General features: G+C 37.5%; 1 protein-coding gene across 1 annotated transcript in view; it reads right to left on the bottom strand.

Moving 5' to 3' along the window:
* The window catches only part of LOC116023455, a 94,122-nt gene extending 73,621 nt beyond the window's left edge, over positions 1-20,501 (bottom strand). Inside the window, exon 1 of the mRNA XM_031264456.1 lies at positions 20,420-20,501. Coding sequence (XP_031120316.1) covers positions 20,420-20,501 — 82 coding nt within the window. The remainder of the gene's footprint in view (positions 1-20,419) is intronic.
* Between the last annotated feature and the right edge of the window lie 4,282 nt (positions 20,502-24,783).

Here is a 24,783-nt window from a genome sequence, read left to right on the forward strand (position 1 = left end):
CATTACGCAGTACGTACGCATCACTCGTAGCTTCATAGCACTACGTCTGTTGAAGGCAGTTAAATGGTTGGCGAGACAATATATCCCCATGATAGAAATCAGTTGTGCAGCAGAACGCAAAGGCTAAATATGGAGAATGTATCTGTATCTGTATCTAATTTAATATAACATGTTATATATATGTGATATGTAGATATCTAGAAGTGAAAGAGTTCTAAATGGACTGTAATAATGGTTGCCTTGACACTCTAACCGATAATGACGGCTTGTCTCTATATGGCTGTATATAATGTTGAGCGCAAAGCACTACTATAATTGTTTATGGATACTCGAATCGTTAGTGATGATTCGGTTTCCTATTCAATTTTCCGAAAATCGTTACCGGCTGATTTGAAAATAACTTGATGTAATTGGATCCTAATAAACGTCGTCGTTTAATGTTGGACTATTGGTAAAACCTAATTACATTATGCGTAACGACGCGGTGCTTATCCTACAACGCCGAACTGCCAAACGACGCCGTTTACTCTTGGGTGGGAATTTCGTAAAAAATGACAGCATTTACGACGCTGTTTACATGACTGCATTTAATGCTGTTGTTGTTGCTATTTTTTATATAGAGATTATACCAAAAACACAAAAATTACAAACACACAATTTTTTGCAGATTCATGAATATTTTTTGCAGAAAATACTTACATCTTCGTCATGAAAGACTACCACTTTGCTCTCGATCTCAGTAGACCCTCTCCTCTCCATTACGCAGTACGTACGCAACACTCGTAGCTTCATTGCAGTACGTCTGTTGAAGGCAGTTAAATTGTTGGCGAGATAATACATCCGCATGATAGAAATCAGTTGTGCAGCAGAACGCAAAAGCTAAATATGGAGAATGTATCTGTATCTGTGCCTAGTTTAATATAACATGTAATATATATGTGAGATGTAGATGTCTAGAAGTGAAAGAGTTCTAAACGGCCTGTAATAATGGTTACCTTGATACTCTAACCAATAATGACAGATAGTCTTTATATGGCTGTACATAATGCTGAGTGTGAAGCACTGCTATAATGGTTAATGGATACTCGAATCGTTAGTGACGATTCAGTTTCCTATTCAATTTTCCGGAAATCGTTACCAGCTAATTTGAAAATAACTTGATGTAATTGGATCCTTCTAAACGTCGTCGTTTAATGTTGGACTTTTGGTAAAACCTAATTACATTACGCGTAACGACGCGATGCTTATCCTAGAACGCCGAACTGCCAAACGACACCGTTTACTGTTGGGCAGTAATTTCGCAAAAAATGACAGCATTTACGATGCCGTTTACATGACTGCATTTAATGCTGTTGTTGTTGCTATTTTATATATAGAGATTGTACCAAAAACACAAAAATTACAAACACACAATTTTTTGCAGATTCATGAAGCATTTGTACCAAAAACTAACGTGCAACTAATTTTTCTAGCAAATTCATGAATATTTTTTGCAGAAAATACTTAGCTCTTCGTCATGAAAGACTACCTCTTTGCTCTCGATCTCAGTCTCTTCGTCATGAAAGACTACCTCTTTGCTCTCGATCTCAGTAGCTTCGTCATGAAAGACTACCTCTTTGCTCTCGATCTCAGTAGATTCGTCATGAAAGACTACCTCTTTGCTCTCGATCTCAGTAGACCCGTCATGAAAGACTACCTCTTTGCTCTCGATCTCAGTAGACCCTCTCCGAAAGACTACCTCTTTGCTCTCGATCTCAGTAGACCCTCTCCTTTCCATTACGCAGTACGTACGCATCACTCGTAGCTTCATAGCACTACGTTTGTTTAAGGCAGTTAAATGGTTGGCGAGACAATATATCCCCATGATAGAAATCAGTTGTGCAGCAGAACGCAAAAGCTAAATTTGGAGAATGTATCTGTATCTGTGCCTAGTTTAATATAACATGTAATATATATGTGAGATGTAGTTGTCTAGAAGTGAAAGAGTTCTAAACGGCCTGTAATAATGGTTGCCTTGATACTCTAACCGATAATGACAGATAATCTTTATGTGGCAGTATATAATGTTGAGCGCGAAGCACTGCTATAATCGTTCATGGATACTCGAATCGTTAGTGATGATTCGGTTTCCTATTCAATTTTCCGAAAATCGTTACCAGCTAATTTGAAAATAACTTGATGTAATTGGATCCTTCTAAACGTCGTCGTTTAATGTTGGACTGTTGGTAAAACCTAATTACATTACGCGTAACGACGCGGTGCTTATCCTACAACGCCGAACTGCCAAACGACGCCGTTTACTCTTGGGCGGGAATTTCGTAAAAAATGACAGCATTTACGACGCCGTTTACATGACTGCATTTAATGCTGTTGTTGTTGCTATTTTATATATAGAGATTGTACCAAAAACACAAAAATTACAAACACACAATTTTTTGCAGATTCATGAAGCATTTGTACCAAAAACTAACGTGCAACTAATTTTTTTTGCAGATTCATGAATATTTTTTGCAGAAAATACTTAGCTCTTCGTCATGAAAGACTACCTCTTTGCTCTCGATCTCAGTAGACCCTCTCCTTTCCATTACGCAGTATGTACGCATCACTCGTAGCTTCATAGCACTACGTCTGTTGAAGGCAGTTAAATGGTTGGCGAGACAATACATCCCCCTGATAGGAATCAGTTGTGCAGCAGAACGCAAAAGCTAAATATGGAGAATGTATCTGTATCTGTGCCTAGTTTAATATAACATGTAATATATATGTGAGATGTAGATGTCTAGAAGTGAAAGAGTTCTAAATGGACTGTAATAATGGTTGCCTTGATACTCTAACCGATAATGACGGCTCGTCTCTATATGGCTGTATATAATGTTGAGCGTGAAGCACTGCTATAATGGACTATGGATACTCGAATCGTTAGTGACGATTCGGTTTCTTATTCAATTTCCAGGAAATCGTTAACGTTAGATTTGAAAATAACTTGATGTAATTGGATCCTTCTAAACGTCGTCGTTTAAGGTTGGACTATTGGTAAACCCTAATTACATTACGCGTAAAGACGCGGTGCTTATCCTACAACGCCGAACTGCCAAACGACGTCGTTTACTCTTGGGCGGGAATTTCGTAAAAAATGACAGCATTTACGACGCCGTTTACATGACTGCATTTAATGCTGTTGTTATTGCTATTTTATATATAGAGATTGTACCAAAAACACAAAAATTACAAACACACAATTTTTTGCACATTGATGAAGCATTTGTACCAAAAACTAACGTGCATCTAATTTTTTTTGCAGATTCATGAATATTTTTTGCAGAAAATACTTACCTCTTCGTCATGAAAGACTACCTCTTTGCTCTCGATCTTAGTAGACCCTCTCCTTTCCATTACGCAGTACGTACGCATCACTCGTAGCTTCATAGCACTACGTCTGTTGAAGGCAGTTAAATGTTTGGCGAGACAATACATCCCCATGATAGAAATAAGTTGTGCAGCAGAACGCAAAAGCTAAATATGGAGAATGTGTCTATATCTGTATCTAGTTTAATATAACATGTAATATATATGTGAGATGTAGATATCTAGAAGTGAAAGAGTTCTAAATGGACTGTAATAATGGTTGCCTTGATACTCTAACCGATAATGACAGATAGTCTTTATATGGCTGTACATAATGCTGAGCGTGAAGCACTGCTATAATGGTTCATGGATACTCGAATCGTTAGTGATGATTCGGTTTCCTATATAATTTTCTGGAAATCGTTACCAGATAATTTGAAAATAACTTGATGTAATTGGATCCTTCTAAACGTCGTCGTTTAATGTTGGACTGTTGGTAAAACCTAATTACATTACGCGTAACGACGCGGTGCTTATCCTACAACGCCGAACTGCCAAACGACGCCGTTTACTCTTGGGCGGGAATTTCGTAAAAAATGACAGCATTTACGACGCCGTTTACATGACTGCATTTAATGCTGTTGTTGTTGCTATTTTATATATAGAGATTGTACCAAAAACACAAAAATTACAAACACACAATTTTTTGCAGATTCATGAAGCATTTGTACCAAAAACTAACGTGCAACTAATTTTTTTTTGCAAATTCATGAATATTTTTTGCAGAAAATACTTACCTCTTCGTCATGAAAGACTACCTCTTTGCTCTCGATCTCAGTAGACCCTCTCCTTTCCATTACGCAGTACGTACGCATCACTCGTAGCTTCATAGCACTACGTCTGTTGAAGGCAGTTAAATGTTTGGCGAGACAATACATCCCCATGATAGAAATCAGTTGTGCAGCAGAACGCAAAAGCTAAATATGGAGAATGTGTCTATATCTGTATCTAGTTTAATATAACATGTAATATATATGTGAGATGTGGATGTCTAGAGGTGAAAGAGTTCTAAATGGACTGTAATAATGGTTGCCTTGATACTCTAACCGATAATGACAGATAGTCTTTATATAGCTGTATATAATGCTGAGCGTGAAGCACTGCTATAATGGTTCATGGATACTCGAATCGTTAGTGATGATTCGGTTTCCTATTCAATTTTCTGGAAATCGTTACCAGCTAATTTGAAAATAACTTGATGTAATTGGATCCTTCTAAACGTCGTCGTTTAATGTTGGACTGTTGGTAAAACTTAATTACATTACGCGTAACGACGCGGTGCTTATCCTACAACGCCGAACTGCCAAACGACGCCGTTTACTCTTGGGCGGGAATTTCGTAAAAAAGGACAACATTTACGACGCCGTTTACATGACTACATTTAATGTTGTTGGTGTTGCTATTTTATATATAGAGATTGTACCAAAAACACAAAAATTACAAACACACAATTTTTTGCAGATTCATGAAGCATTTGTACCAAAAACTAACGTGCAACTAATTTTTTTTTGCAAATTCATGAATATTTTTTGCAGAAAATACTTACCTCTTCGTCATGAAAGACTACCTCTTTGCTCTCGATCTTAGTAGACCCTCTCCTTTCCATTACGCAGTACGTCTCGATCTTAGTAGACCCTCTCCTTTCCATTACGCAGTACGTACGCATCACTCGTAGCTTCATTGCAGTACGTCTGTTGAAGGTACGCATCACTCGTAGCTTCATTGCAGTACGTCTGTTGAAGGCAGTTAACACTCGTAGCTTCATTGCAGTACGTCTGTTGAAGGCAGTTAAATTGTTGGCGTTCATTGCAGTACGTCTGTTGAAGGCAGTTAAATTGTTGGCGAGATAATACATCCGTCTGTTGAAGGCAGTTAAATTGTTGGCGAGATAATACATCCGCATGATAGAAATCAGTTGTGCAGCAGAACGCAAAAGCTAAATATGGAGAATGTATTTGTATCTGTGCCTAGTTTAATATAACATGTAATATATATGTGAGATGTGGATGTCTAGAGGTGAAAGAGTTCTAAATGGACTGTAATAATGGTTGCCTTGATACTCTAACCGATAATGACAGATAGTCTTTATATGGCTGTATATAATGCTGAGCGTGAAGCACTGCTATAATGGTTCATGGATACTCGAATCGTTAGTGATGATTCGGTTTCCTATTCAATTTTCTGGAAATCGTTACCAGCTAATTTGAAAATAACTTGATGTAATTGGATCCTTCTAAACGTCGTCGTTTAATGTTGGACTGTTGGTAAAACCTAATTACATTACGCGTAACGACGCGGTGCTTATCCTACAACGCCGAACTGCCAAACGACGCCGTTTACTCTTGGGCGGGAATTTCGTAAAAAATGACAGCATTTACGACGCCGTTTACATGACTGCATTTAATGCTGTTGTTGTTGCTATTTTATATATAGAGATTGTACCAAAAACACAAAAATTACAAACACACAATTTTTTGCAGATTCATGAAGCATTTGTACCAAAAACTAACGTGCAACTAATTTTTTTTTGCAAATTCATGAATATTTTTTGCAGAAAATACTTACCTCTTCGTCATGAAAGACTACCTCTTTGCTCTCGATCTTAGTAGACCCTCAACTTTGCATTACGCAGTACGTACGCATCACTCGTAGCTTCATTGCAGTACGTCTGTTGAAGGCAGTTAAATTGTTGGCGAGATAATACATCCGCATGATAGAAATCAGTTGTGCAGCAGAACGCAAAAGCTAAATATGGAGAATGTATCTGTATCTGTGCCTAGTTTAATATAACATGTAATATATATGTGAGATGTAGATGTCTAGAAGTGAAAGAGTTCTAAACGGACTGTAATAATGGTTGCCTTGATACTCTAACCGATAATGACAGATAGTCTTTATATGGCTGTATATAATGCTGAGCGTGAAGCACTGCTATAATGGTTCATGGATACTCGAATCGTTAGTGATGATTCAGTTTCCTATTCAATTTTCCGGAAATCGTTACCAGCTAATTTGAAAATAACTTGATGTAATTGGATCCTTCTAAACGTCGTCGTTTAATGTTGGACTATTGGTAAAACCTAATTACATTACGCGTAACGACGCGGTGCTTATCCTACAACGCGGAACTGCCAAACGACACCGTTTACTCTTGGGCGGGAATTTCGTAAAAAATGACAGCATTTACGACGCCGTTTACATGACTGCATTTAATGCTGTTGTTGTTGCTATTTTATATATAGAGATTGTACCAAAAACACAAAAATTACAAACACACAATTTTTTGCAGATTCATGAAGCATTTGTACCAAAAACTAACGTGCAACTAATTTTTTTTTGCAAATTCATGAATATTTTTTGCAGAAAATACTTACCTCTTCGTCATGAAAGACTACCTCTTTGCTCTCGATCTTAGTAGACCCTCAACTTTGCATTACGCAGTACGTACGCATCACTCGTAGCTTCATTGCAGTACGTCTGTTGAACGCAGTTAAATTGTTGGCGAGATAATACATCCGCATGATAGAAATCAGTTGTGCAGCAGAACGCAAAAGCTAAATATGGAGAATGTATCTGTATCTGTGCCTAGTTTAATATAACATGTAATATATATGTGATATGTAGATGTCTAGAAGTGAAAGAGTTCTAAACGGACTGTAATAATGGTTGCCTTGATACTCTAACCAATAAAGACAGAAAGTCTTTATATGGTTGTACATAATGCTGAGCGTGAAGCACTGCTATAATGGTTAATGGATACTCGAATCGTTAGTGACGATTCAGTTTCCTATTCAATTTTCCGGAAATCGTTACCAGCTAATTTGAAAATAACTTGATGTAATTGGATCCTTCTAAACGTCGTCGTTTAATGTTGGACTATTGGTAAAACCTAATTACATTACGCGTAACGACGCGGTGCTTATCCTACAACGCCGAACTGCCAAACGACGCCGTTTACTCTTGGGCGGAAATTTCGTAAAAAATGACAGCATTTACGACGCCGTTTACATGACTGCATTTAATGCTGTAGTTGTTGCTATTTTATATATAGAGATTGTACCAAAAACACAAAAATTACAAACACACAATTTTTTGCAGATTCATGAAGCATTTGTACCAAAAACTAACGTGCAACAAATTTTTTTTTGCAAATTCATGAATATTTTTTGCAGAAAATACTTACCTCTTCGTCATGAAAGACTACCTCTTTGCACTCGATCTTAGTAGACACTCTCCTTTCCATTACGCAGTACCTACGCATCACTCGTAGCTTCATTGCAGTACGTCTGTTGAAGGCAGTTAAATTGTTGGCGAGATAATACATCCGCATGATAGAAATCAGTTGTGCAGCAGAACGCAAAAGCTAAACATGGAGAATTTATCTGTATCTGTGCCTAGTTTAATATAACATGTAATATATATGTGATATGTAGATGTCTAGAAGTGAAAGAGTTCTAAACGGACTGTAATAATAGTTGCCTTGATACTCTAACCAATAATGACAGATAGTCTTTATATGGCTGTACATAATGCTGAGCGTGAAGCACTGCTATAATGGTTAATGGATACTCGAATCGTTAGTGACTATTCAGTTTCCTATTCAATTTTCCGGAAATCGTTACCAGCTAATTTGAAAATAACTTGATGTAATTGGATCCTTCTAAACGTCGTCGTTTAATGTTGGACTATTGGTAAAACCTAATTACATTACGCGTAACGACGCGGTGCTTATCCTACAACGCCGAACTGCCAAACGACGCCGTTTACTCTTGGGCGGAAATTTCGTAAAAAATGACAGCATTTACGACGCCGTTTACATGACTGCATTTAATGCTGTAGTTGTTGCTATTTTATATATAGAGATTGTACCAAAAACACAAAAATTACAAACACACAATTTTTTGCAGATTCATGAAGCATTTGTACCAAAAACTAACGTGCAACTAATTTTTTTTTGCATATTCATGAATATTTTTTCCAGAAAATATTTACCTCTTCGTCATGAAAGACTATCTCTTTGCACTCGATCTTAGTAGACCCTCTCCTTTCCATTACGCAGTACGTACGCATCACTCGTAGCTTCATTGCAGTACGTCTGTTGAAGGCAGTTAAATTGTTGGCGAGATAATACATCCGCATGATAGAAATCAGTTGTGCAGCAGAACGCAAAAGCTAAACATGGAGAATGTATCTGTATCTGTGCCTAGTTTAATATAACATATGGAGAATGTATCTGTATCTGTGCCTAGTTTAATATAACATGTAATATATATGTGTGTATCTGTGCCTAGTTTAATATAACATGTAATATATATGTGATATGTAGATGTCTAGAAGTGAAAGAATGTAATATATATGTGATATGTAGATGTCTAGAAGTGAAAGAGTTCTAAACGGACTTGATATGTAGATGTCTAGAAGTGAAAGAGTTCTAAACGGACTGTAATAATGGTTGCCTTGATACTCTAACCAATAAAGACAGATAGTCTTTATATGGCTGTACATAATGCTGAGCGTGAAGCACTGCTATAATGGTTAATGGATACTCGAATCGTTAGTGACGATTCAGTTTCCTTTTCAGGTTTCCGGAAATCGTTACCAGCTAATTTGAAAATAACTTGATGTAATTGGATCCTTCTAAACGTCGTCGTTTAATGTTGGACTTTTGGTAAAACCTAATTACATTACGCGTAACGACGCGGTGCTTATCCTAGAACGCCGAACTGCCAAACGACACCGTTTACTGTTGGGCGGGAATTTCGCAAAAAATGACAGCATTTACGACGCCGTTTACATGACTGCATTTAATGCTGTTGTTGTTGCTATTTTATATATAGAGATTGTACCAAAAACACAAAAATTACAAACACACAATTTTTTGCAGATTCATGAAGCATTTGTACCAAAAACTAACGTGCAACTAATTTTTCTTGTAGATTCATGAATATTTTTTGCAGAAAATACTTACCTCTTCGTCATGAAAGACTACCTCTTTGCTCTCGATCTCAGTAGACCCTCTCCTTTCCACTACGTAGTACGTACGCATCACTCGTAGCTTCATAGCACTACGTTTGTTGAAGGCAGTTAAATGGTTGGCGAGACAATATATACCCCATGATAGAAATCAGTTGTGCAGCAGAACGCAAAAGCTAAATATGGAGAATGTATCTGTATCTGTGCCTAGTTTAATATAACATGTAATATATATGTGAGATGTAGTTGTCTAGAAGTGAAAGAGTTCTAAACGGCCTGTAATAATGGTTGCCTTGATACTCTAACCGATAATGACAGATAGTCTTTATGTGGCAGTATATAATGTTGAGCGCGAAGCACTGCTATAATCGTTCATGGATACTCGAATCGTTAGTGATGATTCGGTTTCCTATTCAATTTTCCGAAAATCGTTACCAACTAATTTGAAAATAACTTGATGTAATTGGATCCTTCTAAACGTCGTCGTTTAATGTTGGACTGTTGGTAAAACCTAATTACATTACGCGTAACGACGCGGTGCTTATCCTACAACGCCGAACTGCCAAACGACGCCGTTTACTCTTGGGCGGGAATTTCGTAAAAAATGACAGCATTTACGACGCCGTTTACATGACTGCATTTAATGCTGTTGTTGTTGCTATTTTATATATAGAGATTGTACCAAAAACACAAAAATTACAAACACACAATTTTTTGCAGATTCATGAAGCATTTGTACCAAAAACTAACGTATAACTATTTTTTTTTGCAGATTCATGAATATTTTTTGCAGAAAATACTTACCTCTTCGTCATGAAAGACTACCTCTTTGCTCTCGATCTCAGCAGACCCTCTTCTTTCCATTACGCAGTATGTACGCATCACTCGTAGCTTCATAGCACTACGTCTGTTGAAGGCAGTTAAATGGTTGGCGAGACAATACATCTCCCTGATAGGAATCAATTGTGCAGCAGAACGCAAAAGCTAAATATGGAGAATGTATCTGTATCTGTTCCTAGTTTAATATAACATGTAATTTATATGTGAGATGTAGATGTCTAGAAGTGAAAGAGTTCAAAATGGACTGTAATAATGGTTGCCTTGATACTCTAACCGATAATGATGGCTCGTCTCTATATGGTTGTATATAATGTTGAGCGTGAAGCACTGCTATAATGGATTATGGATACTCGAATCGTTAGTGACGATTCAGTTTCATATTCAATTTCCCGGAAATCGTTAACGTTAGATTTGAAAATAACTTGATGTAATTGGATCCTTCTAAACGTCGTCGTTTAATGTTGGACTATTGGTAAAACCTAATTACATTATGCGTAACGACGCGGTGCTTATCCTACAACGCCGAACTGCCAAACGACGCCGTTTACTCTTGGGCGGGAATTTCGTAAAAAATGACAGCATTTACGACGCCGTTTACATGACTGCATTTAATGCTGTTGTTGTTGCTATTTTATATATAGAGATTGTACCAAAAACACAAAAATTACAAACACACAATTTTTTGCAGATTCATGAAGCATTTGTACCAAAAACTAACGTGCAACTAATTTTTTTTTTGCAAATTCATGAATATTTTTTGCAGAAAATACTTACCTCTTCGTCATGAAAGACTACCTCTTTGCTCTCGATCTCAGTAAACCCTCTCCTTTCCATTACGCAGTACGTACGCATCAATCGTAGCTTCATAGCACTACGTCTGTTGAAGGCAGTTAAATGGTTGGCGAGACAATATATACCTATGATAGAAATCAGTTGTGCAGTAGAACGCAAAAGCTAAATATGTAGAATGTATCTGTATTTGTATCTAGTTTAATATAACATGTAATATATATCTGAGATGTAGTTGTCTAGAAGTGAAAGAGTTCTAAACGGCCTGTAATAATGGTTGCCTTGATACTCTAACCGATAATGACGGCTTGTCTCTATATGGCTGTATATAATGTTGAGCGCGAAGCACTACTATAATTGTTTATGGATACTCGAATCATTAGTGATGATTCGGTTTCATATTCAATTTCCCGGAAATCGTTACCGGCTGATTTGAAAATAACTTGATGTAATTGGATCCTAATAAACGTCGTCGTTTAATGTTGGACTATTGGTAAAACCTAATTACATTATGCGTAACGACGCGGTGCTTATCCTACAACGCCGAACTGCCAAACTACGCCGTTTACTCTTGGGCGGGAATTTCGTAAAAAATGACAGCATTTACGACGCTGTTTACATGACTGCATTTAATGCTGTTGTTGTTGCTATTTTTTTATATAGAGATTATACTAAAAACACAAAAATTACAAACACACAATTTTTTGCAGATTCATGAATATTTTTTGAAGAAAATACTTACATCTTCGTCATGAAAGACTACCACTTTGCTCTCGATCTCAGTAGACCCTCTCCTTTCCATTACGCAGTACGTACGCATCACTCGTAGCTTCATTGCAGTACGTCTGTTGAAGGCAGTTAAATTGTTGGCGAGACAATACATCCGCATGATAGAAATCAGTTGTGCAGCAGAACGCAAAAGCTAAATATGGAGAATGTACCTGTATCTATGCCTAGTTTAATATAACATGTAATATATATGTGAGATGTAGATGTCTAGAAGTGAAAGAGTTCTAAACGGACTGTAATAATGATTGCCTTGATACTCTAACCGATAATGACAGATAGTCTTTATATGGCTGTACATAATGCTGAGCGTGAAGCACTGCTATAATGGTTCATGGATACTCGAATCGTTAGTGACGATTCGGTTTCCTATTCCATTTTCCGGAAATCGTTACCAGCTAATTTGAAAATAACTTGATGTAATTGGATCCTTCTAAACGTCGTCGTTTAATGTTGGACTGTTGGTAAAACATAATTACATTACGCGTAACGACGCGGTGCTTATCCTAGAACGCCGAACTGCCAAACGACACCGTTTACTGTTGGGCGGGAATTTCGCAAAAATGACAGCATTTACGACGCCGTTTACATGACTGCATTTAATGCTGTTGTTGTTGCTATTTTATATATAGAGATTGTACCAAAAACACAAAAATTACAAACGCACAATTTTTTGCAGATTCATGAAGCATTTGTACCAAAAACTAACGTGCAACTAATTTTTTTTGCAGATTCATGAATACTTTTTGCAGAAAATACTTACCTATTCGTCATGAAAGACTACCTCTTTGCTCTCGATCTCAGTAGACCCTCTCCTTTCCATTACGCAGTACGTACGCATCACTCGTAGCTTCATAGCACTACGTTTGTTGAAGGCAGTTAAATGGTTGGCGATACAATACATCCCCATGATAGAAATCAGTTGTGCAGCAAAACGCAAAAACTAAATATGGAGAATGTATCTGTATCTGTGCCTAGTTTAATATAACATGTAATATATATGTGAGATATAGATATCTAGAAGTGAAAGAGTTCTAAACGGACTGTAATAATGGTTGCCTTGATACTCTAACCGATAAGGACAGATAGTCTTTATGTGGCAGTATATAATGTTGAGCGCGAAGCACTGCTATAATCGTTCATGGATAGTCGAATCGTTAGTGATGATTCGGTTTCCTATTCAATTTTCTGAAAATCGTTACCAGCTAATTTGAAAATAACTTGATGTAATTGGATCCTTCTAAACGTCGTCGTTTAATGTTGGACTGTTGGTAAAACCTAATTACATTACGCGTAACGACGCGGTGCTTATCCTACAACGCCGAACTGCCAAACGACGCCGTTTACTCTTGGGCGGGAATTTCGTAAAAAATGACAGCATTTACGACGCCGTTTACATGACTGCATTTAATGCTGTTGTTGTTTCTATTTTATATATAGAGATTGTACCAAAAACACAAAAATTACAAACACACAATTTTTTGCAGATTCATGAAGCATTTGTACCAAAAACTAACGTGCAACTAATTTTTTTTGCAGATTCATGAATATTTTTTGCAGAAAATACTTACCTCTTCGTCATGAAAGACTACCTCTTTGCTCTCGATCTCAGTAGACCCTCTCCTTTCCATTACGCAGTACGTACGCATCACTCGTAGCTTCATAGCACTACGTTTGTTGAAGGCAGTTAAATGGTTGGCGATACAATACATCCCCATGATAGAAATCAGTTGTGCAGCAAAACGCAAAAGCTAAATATGGAGAATGTATCTGTATCTGTATCTAGTTTAATATAACATGTAATATATATGTGATATGTAGATATCTAGAAGTGAAAGAGTTCTAAACGGACTGTAATAATGGTTGCCTTGATACTCTAACCGATAATGACGGCATGTCTCTATATGGCTGTATATAATGTTGAGCGCGAAGCACTGCTATAATTGTTCATGGATACTCGAATCGTTAGTGATGATTCGGTTTCCTATTCAATTTACCGAAAATCGTTACCGGCTGATTTGAAAATAACTTGATGTAATTAGATCCTTCTAAACGTCGTCGTTTAATGTTGGACCGTTGGTAAAACCTAATTACTTTACGCGTAACGACGCGGTGCTTATCCTACAACGCCGAACTGTCAAACGACGCCGTTTACTCTTGGGCGGGAATTTCGTAAAAAATGGCAGCATTTACGACGCCGTTTACATGAATGCATTTAATGCTGTTGTTGTTTCTATTTTATATATAGAGATTGTACCAAAAACACAAAAATTACAAACACACAATTTTTTGCAGATTTATGAATCATTTGTACCAAAAACTAACGTGCAACTAATTTTTTTTGCAGATTCATGAATATTTTTTAACGTGCAACTAATTTTTTTTGCAGATTCATGAATATTTTTTGCAGAAAATACTTACCTCTTCGTCATGAAAGACTATCTCTTTGCTCTCGATCTCAGTAGACCATCTCCTTTCCATTACGCAGTACGTACGCATCACTCGTAGCTTCATAGCACTACGTCTGTTGAAGGCAGTTAAATGGTTGGTGAGACAATACATCCGCATGATAGAAAGCAGTTGTGTAGCAGAACGCAAAAGCTAAATATGGAGAATGTATCTGTATCTGTATCTAGTTTAATATAACATGTAATATATATGTGATATGTAGATATCTAGAAGTGAAAGAGTTCTAAACGGACTGTAATAATGGTTGCCTTGATACTCTAACCGATAATGACGGCTTGTCTCTATATGGCTGTATATAATGTTGAGCGCGAAGCACTGCTATAATTGTTCATGGATACTCGAATCGTTAGTGATGATTCGGTTTCCTATTCAATTTACCGAAAATCGTTACCGGCTGATTTGAAAATAACTTGATGTAATTGGATCCCAATAAACGTCGTCGTTTAATGTTGGACTATTGGTAAAACCTAATTACATTATGCGTAATGACGCGGTGCCTATCCTACAACGCCGAACTGCCAAACGACGTCGTTTACTCTTGGGCGGGAATTTCGTAAAAAATGACAGCATTTACGACGCCGTTTACATGAATGCATTTAATGCTGTTGTTGTTTCTATTTTATATATAGAGATTGTACCAAAAACACAAAAATTACAAACACACAATTTTTTGCAGATTCATGAATCATTTGTAACAAAAAGTAACGTGCAACTAATTTTTTTTGCAGATTCATGAATATTTTTTGCAGAAAATACTTACCTCTTCGTCATGAAAGACTATCTCTTTGCTCTCGATCTCAGTAGACCATCTCCTTTCCATTACGCAGTACGTACGCATCACTCGTAGCTTCATAGCACTACGTCTGTTGAAGGCAGTTAAATGGTTGGTGAGACAATACATCCCCATGATAGAAATCAGTTGTGCAGCAGAACGCAAAAGCTAAATATGGAGAATGTATCTGTATCTGTATCTAGTTTAATATAACATGTAATATATATGTGATATGTAGATATCTAGAAGTGAAAGAGTTCTAAACGGATTGTAATAATGGTTGCCTTGATACTCTAACCGATAATGACGGCTTGTCTCTATATGGCTGTATATAATGTTGAGCGCGAAGCACTGCTATAATTGTTCATGGATACTCGAATCGTTAGTGATGATTCGGTTTCCTATTCAATTTACCGAAAATCGTTACCGGCTGATTTGAAAATAACTTGATGTAATTGGATCCCAATAAACGTCGTCGTTTAATGTTGGACTATTGGTAAAACCTAATTACATTATGCGTAATGACGCGGTGCCTATCCTACAACGCCGAACTGCCAAACGACGTCGTTTACTCTTGGGCGGGAATTTCGTAAAAAATGACAGCATTTACGACGCCGTTCATGACTGCATTTAATGCTGTTGTTGCTATTTTTTATATTGAGATTGTACCAAAAACACAAAAATTACAAACACAAAATTTTTTGCAGATTCATGAAGCATTTGTACCAAAAACTAACGTGCAACTAATTTTTTTTGCAGATTCATGAATATTCTTTGCAGAAAATACTTACCTCTTCGTCATGAAAGAGTACCTCTTTGCTCTCGATCTCAGTGGACCCTCTCCTTTCCATTACGCAGTACGTACGCATCACTCGTAGCTTCATAGCACTACGTCTGTTGTACGTACGCATCACTCGTAGCTTCATAGCACTACGTCTGTTGAAGGCAGTTAAATGGTTGGTGAGACAATACATCCCCATGATAGAAATCAGTTGTGCAGCAGAACGCAAATACATCCCCATGATAGAAATCAGTTGTGCAGCAGAACGCAAAAGCTAAATATGGAGAATGTATCTGTATCTGTATCTAGTTTAATATAACATGTAAAATATATCTGAGATGTAGTTGTCTACAAGTGAAAGAGTTCTAAATGGACTGTAATAATGGTTGCCTTGATACTCTAACCGATAATGACGGCTCGTCTCTATATGGCTGTATATAATGTTGAGCGTGAAGCACTGCTATAATGGATTATGGATACTCGAATCGTTAGTGACGATTCGGTTTCATATTCAATTTCCCGGAAATCGTTAACGGCAGATTTGAAAAAACTTGATGTAATTGGATCCTTCTAACCGTTGGACTGTTGGTAAAACCTAATTACATTACGCGTAACGACACGATGCTTATCCTACAACGCCGAACTACCAAACGATGTCGTTTACTGTTGGGCGGGAATTTCGCAAAAAATGACAGTATTTACGACGCCGTTTACATGACTGCATTTAATGATGTTCTTGTTGCTATTTTATATATAGAGATTGTACCAAAAACACAAAAATTACAAACACAAAATTTTTTGCAGATTCATGAAGCATTTGTACCAAAAACTAACGTGCAACTAATTTTTTTTTGCAGATTCATGAATATTTTTTGCAGAAAATACTTACCTCTTCGTCATTAAAGACTACCTCTTTGCTCTCGATCTCAGTAGACCCTCTCCTTTCCATTACGCAGTACGTACGCATCAGTCGTAGCTTCATAGCACTACGTCTGTTGAAGGAAGTTAAATGGTTGGCAAGACAATACATCCCCATGATAGAAATCAGTTGTGCAGCAGAACGCAAAAGCTAAATATGGAGAATGTATCTGTATCTGTATCTAGTTTAATATAACATGCAATATATATGTGATATGTAGATGTGAAAGAGTTCTAAATGGACTGTAATAATGGTTGCCTTGATACTCTAACCGATAATGACGGCTTGTCTCTATATGGCTGTATATAATGTTGAGCGCGAAGCACTACTATAATTGTTCATGGATACTCGAATCGTTAGTGATGATTCAGTTTCCTATTCAATTTTCTGGAAATCGTTACCAGCTAATTTGAAAATAACTTGATGTAATTGGATCCTTCTAAACGTCGTTGTTTAATGTTGGACTATTGGTAAAACCTAATTACATTACGCGTAACGACGCGGTGCTTATCCTACAACGCCGAACTGCCAAACGACGCTGTTTACTGTTGGGCAAGAATTTCGCAAAAATGACAGCATTTACGACGCCGTTTACATGACTGCATTTAATGCTGTTGTTGTTGCTATTTTATATATAGAGATTGTACCAAAAACACAAAAATTACAAACACACAATTTTTTGCAGATTCATGAAGCATTTGTACAAAAAACTAACGTGCATCTAATTTTTTTTTTTAGATTCATGAATATTTTTTGCAGAAAATACTTACCTCTTCGTCATGAAAGACTACCTCTTTGCTCTCGATCTCAGTAGACCCTCTCCTTTCAACTACGTAGTACGTACGCATTACTCGTAGCTTCATAGCACTACGTCTGTTGAAGGCAGTTAAATGGTTGGCGAGACAATACATCCCCATGATAGAAATCAGTTGTGCAGCAGAACGCAAAAGCTAAATATGGAGAATTTATTTGTATCTGTATCTAGTTTAATATAACATGTAATATATATGTGAGATATAGATGTCTAGAAATGAAAGAGTTCTAAATGGACTGTAATAATGGTTGCCTTGATCATAAACCAATAATGACGGCTAGTCTCTATATGGCTGTATATAATGTTGAGCGTGAAGCACTACTATAATGGTTCATTGATACTCGAATCGTTAGTGATGATTTAGTTTCCTATTCAATTTCCCTGAAATCGTTACCGGCTGATTTAAAAAAAACTTGATGTAATTGGATCCTTCTAAACGTCGTCGTTGAATGTTGGACTGTTGGTAAAACCTAATTACATTACGCGTAACGACGCGGTGCTTATCCTACAGCGCCGAACTGCCAAACGACGCCGTTTACTCTTGGGCGGGAATTTCGTAAAAAATGACAGCATTTACGACGCCATTTACATGACTTCATTTAATGCTGTTGTTGTTGCTATTTTATATATAGAGATTGTACCAAAACCACAAAAATTACAAACACACAATTTTTTGCAGATTCATGAAGCATTTGTACCAAAAACTAACGTGCAACTATTTTTTTTTTTGCAGAAAATACTTACCTCTTCGTCATGAAAAACTACCTCTTTGCTCTCGATCTCAGTAGACCCTCTTCTTTCCATTACGCAGTACGTACGCATCACTCGTAGCTTCATAGCACTACGTCTGTTGAAGGCAGTTAAATGGTTGGCGAGACAATACATCCCAATGATAGAAATCAGTTGTGCTGCAGAACGCTAAAGCTAAATATGGTGAATGTATCTATATCTGTATCTAGTTTAATATAACATGTAATATATATGTGAGATGTAAATGTCTAGAGGTGAAAGAGTTCTAAATGGACTGTAATAATGGTTGCCTTTATACTCTAACCAATAATGACAGATAGTCTCTATATGGCTATATATAATGCTGAGCGTGAAGCACTGCTATAATGGTTCATGGATACTCGAATCATTAGTGATGATTCAGTTTCCTATTCAATTTCTCGGAAACCGTTACCGGCTGATTTGAAAATAACTTGATGTAATTGGATCCTTCTAAACGTTGTCGTTTAATGTTGGACTGTTGGTAAAACCTAATTACATTACGCGTAACGACGCGGATAAGCACCAAGGATAGCACTTATAAGGGGTCTTTGTTAGATTAAAAGCGCATTGTTTTGACATCCAATTACAACAATTGCATGCATTTCAGCTCAAATGCAATCAATTTCTTCTAACAACATCTCCCGAAAGAGTCTTGAAGTATTCCACAGGTTGGAGAGGGATTTGAAGCTGAAATAGAGGAAAAGACAAACAAGCCGAAATGCAGTAGCGCCCCACGCAGCCTCACACGCGTGTGGCTGGGCGTGGAATTATTCCAGAGAGCCACCACGCCACTCACACGCGTGTAAGCAAGCGTGGTCGGGCCAAGGGCTATTTTGGGAAATTTGTTCCTTTTCTTTGTCACCTATATAAATCCCTTTTGCCCTAAACTTAAAGGAGAGGAGTTTTAGATCAGAAAATTGATAGAATAGGATAGTTAGATCTAGAGGGTTTTCTCCCCTTTTGGGGGAAAATTCCTTCCATTCATAGTTAGAATAGATCAAGGGCAAGAAGGAAGATTGGGATTCAAGATCAAGGTTGTAAGATCCTCTGTTTCAAGAGGTGGTAACCATTCTCTTCAATTTCTAATTCGATACTTGTTTCTTTGAATTTCCTTTTCCTTTTCTTGTTTCTTAGTATGCTAGAGTAGATTAGATAGGGGATTGGTGGCCCCATGGTAGATCTATGTGGATGTTTAATATTATTATTTTGATTTGTGAATTTCTTGCTTGTTGGATGTTAAACTTGTGTGGATGATGTTCTTTAAGTTTTGTGCCTTTTGTGGCCACATTAGCTAGCAAACCCAAAGGAAGTGAGTGTGCGCGCGATAGCGGCCACCCACGAGTCTCACTCACCCACATCTCCGCTCTTAGTTCGAAAGGACAAGGCCCGAGAGGAGTGGTAGACAAAGTGCTCGATGAAATGCCCCAACCGAATGAGGATGTGGGAGTCCAAAGTGTGACGTCACTTGGTAGTGTGCCATGAATTCCCTAGTCTATTCCACAACTTGTATTCACAAAACCAACCAAAGATAAACCACATGGAAAAGCCTAAAGCCCCAATCTCGTCTTTACTTTTCTTTACTTCACACCACCTTTTACCAACCTTACTCTTTTACCAATGAATCCAACTCCTAGCCATTCCAGTAACTCTTAAAACCACGGGGAGTCTTGACTCTTCGTTTGACAACTTTACACCTTCACATTCGCACTCACCCCATACAAACCACATCGTCAAAATGGCGCCGTTGCCGGGGATGGCAAACGGTTTCGAATAGTGTTGACATCTTAGAAGTAGAATTTTAAGAGTTCTTGAATTGCTTTCTTTTTGTTTATTTCGTTTTCTTATTTTTGTTATCTTGCTTGAAGAAGTGGGCTTCTATTATATTGAATATCTTGTGCTCACTTGCAACTACTTTTAGTTGCAAAATTATTTGTTGTTAGCTAAGCTACTGTGCAGGAAATTCTCCTTAAGCAAACCTCTTGAAGCTTGCCAATAAGTGCCATAATGAATCCCCATGATTACCCACATCATGGAGGACAATCCTATAGGAATGCTCAACCCCAACCATATCCTTATTACCCCCATTCCACCTATACTTACCCTCCACCAACATACCATTACCCAGCTCCATACTCTTACCCATCTCCATACCACCATTTACCACCTCCATATTCATATCCATTTAATACACCTAACCATCCCCCACATCCATACAAAACACCACCTCCACCTTTTCAAAAAATTTACCCTTCACAATCACCCAATTTCCAAGAAATTGACTCGTTAAACTCCAAAGAAATATCCCAAAATATAGAGAGTAAGCTTGCACAAATGATGAGAGCGATCGACCCAAGCTATACTCCCGAGTCAAATTCATTCCCTACTTCCCACGTAAACACCTACTACCCACATCCATCACAAATTCACCAAGGAAACAACACTACCCATTCCTTTGAAGCACTACCCTTTTTCCCATATAATACCCATATAGATCCTTGTGATTATATCCCACCGGCCACCGATGAAATTGAAATTCTAAAAGCAAAAATTGACGAATTCACTAAGATGGCCAAGGAGGATACGGCTAAACTAAGAGCTGAAATCAAGAGCGAACTAAAGGACTATCTCGCTACCCTCCGGAAAGAAGGACTTCCATTAGAAGAAGTTGAAACGAAGATGCTATCTATGATGGAGGAGCTCATGAAAATGAATGAGTCCCGAGCTAACTCCACCATCATAGATGACATCCCCACTTTGGAATCCCATCCAAGGACTATACAAGGGAAAGAAAACGCGCAAGATGCTAGGGAAGAGGAGAATGTTGAAAAGAAAATGGATTGTTATGCCCCGGTGCTTGAAGAAGTTCCAAAGAAAATGGATTGTTATGCCCCGGTGCTTGAAGAAGTTCCAATTTAAATGGATTGTTATGCCCCGGTGCTTGAAGAAGTTCCAATTTTCGAGGATTGTTATGCCCCGGTGCTTGAAGAAGTTCCAATTTTCGAATTGGAAAATCAAAAGGAGGTAGAGATGGAAAGTGAGGATGATGACATTGAACTACTGTGGGAAGATGAAGAGCCAACATGTGGTAAAATTTCTAATCTTTCTTGTGCTAATATTTTTGAAAATCCTTGTGCTCTTCTTAAAGACACCCTTGTGGATGACTCCCTTCGCATTGATACTTTTATCATATGTGATTATGATTGCTTTAAATTTAGGGAGTATGATTCCATTAAAAGCTTTGATATATTGATTGATGATTGTAAGGATTCTCTTTTGTTTAAATATGAGTATGATTGCTTTAACTTTTTAGAAGATGAATCCTTTGTCTTGGGTGAGAGTGAGTTGGTGAGTGAAAGGGATGATGCTTCATTCTATTCGTGTGAGAGTGTGAGTGATTTTTCTAACCCAATAGAGTGGAGTGATGAAGAAAAGGAGTGTGAGGAAGAGATGGTGGGAAATGATAGGTCTTTCACGTTTGATCTTATGAAAAGAATTGAGTGGAGAGAGTTGACCACACTCGAGATTGAGGAAGGGAGTGAGGAGATATGGTTTGAACCAAACGAGAAAATCTTTAGTGGGGGGAGAGAGGAAAAAGGAAAGGAAGCAGACACCATCCTAAAAGAATTAAGTAGGGTGTTTGATGTTAACATTCATCCAACCTTGCATGTTGTTCTTCCTTTATTCATGTGGGTATTCAAGGATGTTTCCCACCTTGGGACATTCCTTGAAGCTAAGGTTCACGGGACGCTTGGTCGGGTCCCAAAGTCTGTGTGCCTTGAAGGATAGGCCACACCATGTCTGGCCAGGAGACGTAAAACCATGGCGCACTTGGGAGGCAGTCCCAATGTTATTTTACTATTTCTTTAAAACTAGTAATTTACCCGTGCGATGCGCGGACTTAATTTTTACAGTTTATTTATAATTATATGGGAATTGTATTGTATGAAAATATGTATATCTTTCAAAAAGTAATTTAGTAGAACAATAAAAAAAATAAAGGAGTAAAAAGATTTCATTTACAAATTATTAAATACCTCTTTGTAAACTACATTAGTGGTCGACTTAGTAGTACTACCTAACTCATCACAAATCAGAAATTTGAGACCATTAGGATTACTAACTCTAGATGCAGCAACATATAACTGTCCATGTACAAACACTGGTTTTTTTTAGTAGGAGTCCAACATGTGATAAGGTTTGTCCTTGGCTTTTATTTATCGTCATTGCATATGACAGCATCACTGGAAATTGTCTTCTCTTAAACTTGAATGGCAACCTGGGATCTGATGGAGTCATTGTCATTCGAGGAACCAATACTCTAGTACCTGAGTGATCACCGGTGGAAATCTTTGCTTCTATTACATGTTCTGAAAGCTGAGTAACTATCAACCTAGTGCCATTACATAGTCCTAGAGAGTGATCTATGTTTCTTAGTAACATAATAGGAGATCCCACCTTCAATGTCAAGGAGTGGTTTGGTATGCCAGAAGCTCTTATACCATTAAGGAATTCTGGAGTGTGTACATCAGCCAAAATGCCATTGGTAGACTCAGAGTTACATACTGCGTCGCAACTTAAGTATGTTCGACTCTCTACATCATGCATGTCACTCATGTATTGGTTCACTACATTTACCACATCTAGGGTTGGTGCTAGAATTGCACGACTTTCTAAAAAAGTATGATCAACAATTTCATTTGAAAACATTGGAAAATGTGCTTTGAACAATTGTGGCAATGGGATCATTCTTAGAGGACAATAACATGTTCGAGGGGATATCAATCTCAGGAAAACCATCTTCTTGTTCACCAGTTGTACCATCTCCAATTGATGCAATCCATTTTGCAAAAACGTCAAGTTTTTCAAATTCAGCAGCATCACCAATAGTGTTCAAACGAAGGTTCTTAGTCAACTTCAAAACCTTGCAATTGTCCCACAAATAAGAAGAATTAATGGTTGTAGCCACAATGTCTTGTCTTGTACCTTTAGGAACAACGGGCAATATTTGTCTAAAATCTCCCCCTAAAACAACAGTCTTACCACCAAATGTTTGATATGCACTTCTTGGATTAACAAACCTTAATAAGTCTCTCATTGTTCTATCCAACGCTTCAAAGCAATATTTGTGCATCATCGGTGCCTCATCCCAAATTATTAATCTAGCTCTAATGATCAACTCTGCCAAATCAGTGCCAGGCCTTATGTTACATGTTGAGTCTTCTGTTATGGAAATTGGTATTGCAAACCTTGAGTGTGCAGTCCTGCCGCCAGGCAACAGTAATGAAGCTATACCGCTAGAAGCAACATTCAAAACGATTTCACCTTTCGACCGCAATGTTGCAAATAGAGCTTTCCATACAAATGTCTTCCCAGTCCCACCATACCCATATACAAAAAACATACTACCCTTGTTTGTCATAGCATCTTCAATAACTGAATCATAAACCACCCTTTGTTCGTTAGTAAGTTTGCTTGCCAAAAGGACACTCTCTTCAGCTAAAGGGTGGCGATCATAATCCAACTCCTCGTACAACAGTCTATTTCCAGAGTTGATTGATGAGTCAAAATTCGGTAGAGGCATTGGTGGGAATTCTTTCAAAGACCTATTTAGAACTTGTAGTAATCGCTCAATCTCAATCAACGCAAAATTTTTCTTATCATCATCATTTAAGATAAGTTCTGTAGTTACGAAAAAATACAGTTATGAATATAATGAATATGAAATATCACATATGTCATGTAGAGAATAGAAAAAACATATACATAAACATAAATGACATACCATTATTTTGAAGTAATCTTCGTTGGCTGATGTTTGCATCTTCAGCAAGATGTTGCCATACCAGACCCCACACTACTTCTGGCCTATTCATTGAATTGGTTGTCAATAATGTGACAAATAGTTTTCTCATTGATTGAGCAGAAGACCAATGACTTGCCTCCTCAAATGCATCAATGTATTCTTTATCATCATCTAGTAATCCCCTTGCATAACATGCATCTCTGAATGTTTCATACTCAACTCCATTGAATGTACGAAGGTCTTGAAAACATTTGGGTCCACAAACTATATTAAGTAGGCATCTCATATAATATAACTCACCAGTACCAGGAGGTACATAAAAAATGCGGCCAATTGAAAACCCCTTTTTCCTTGGATACCACTCTCGACTATCTTTTTTCCATATAAACTTTGTAGGCATTTCAATGTAGGTCAACAAATTAGCGGCAGGGAATTTTTTGTTTGCCTCAAACCACCCTAAAAACATGCTCTGGCCAACAGTACACTTATTCATGATATCATTGACAGAATCGTCGTCCTGGAATACAACAGATTGGCAATCAGGAAGGTGGAAGCTTAATCGTTCAACTGGGGGTGTCTTGTATTGCAGTTCAAACCCTAGCAGGCGCCATGTTGCCTCACATGCAGATACATACCTACAGTCGTAGTACATGTTTATTTC

This window comes from Ipomoea triloba, chromosome 6, assembly GCF_003576645.1.
Source record: "Ipomoea triloba cultivar NCNSP0323 chromosome 6, ASM357664v1".
Classification (NCBI taxonomy): Eukaryota; Viridiplantae; Streptophyta; class Magnoliopsida; order Solanales; family Convolvulaceae; genus Ipomoea; species Ipomoea triloba.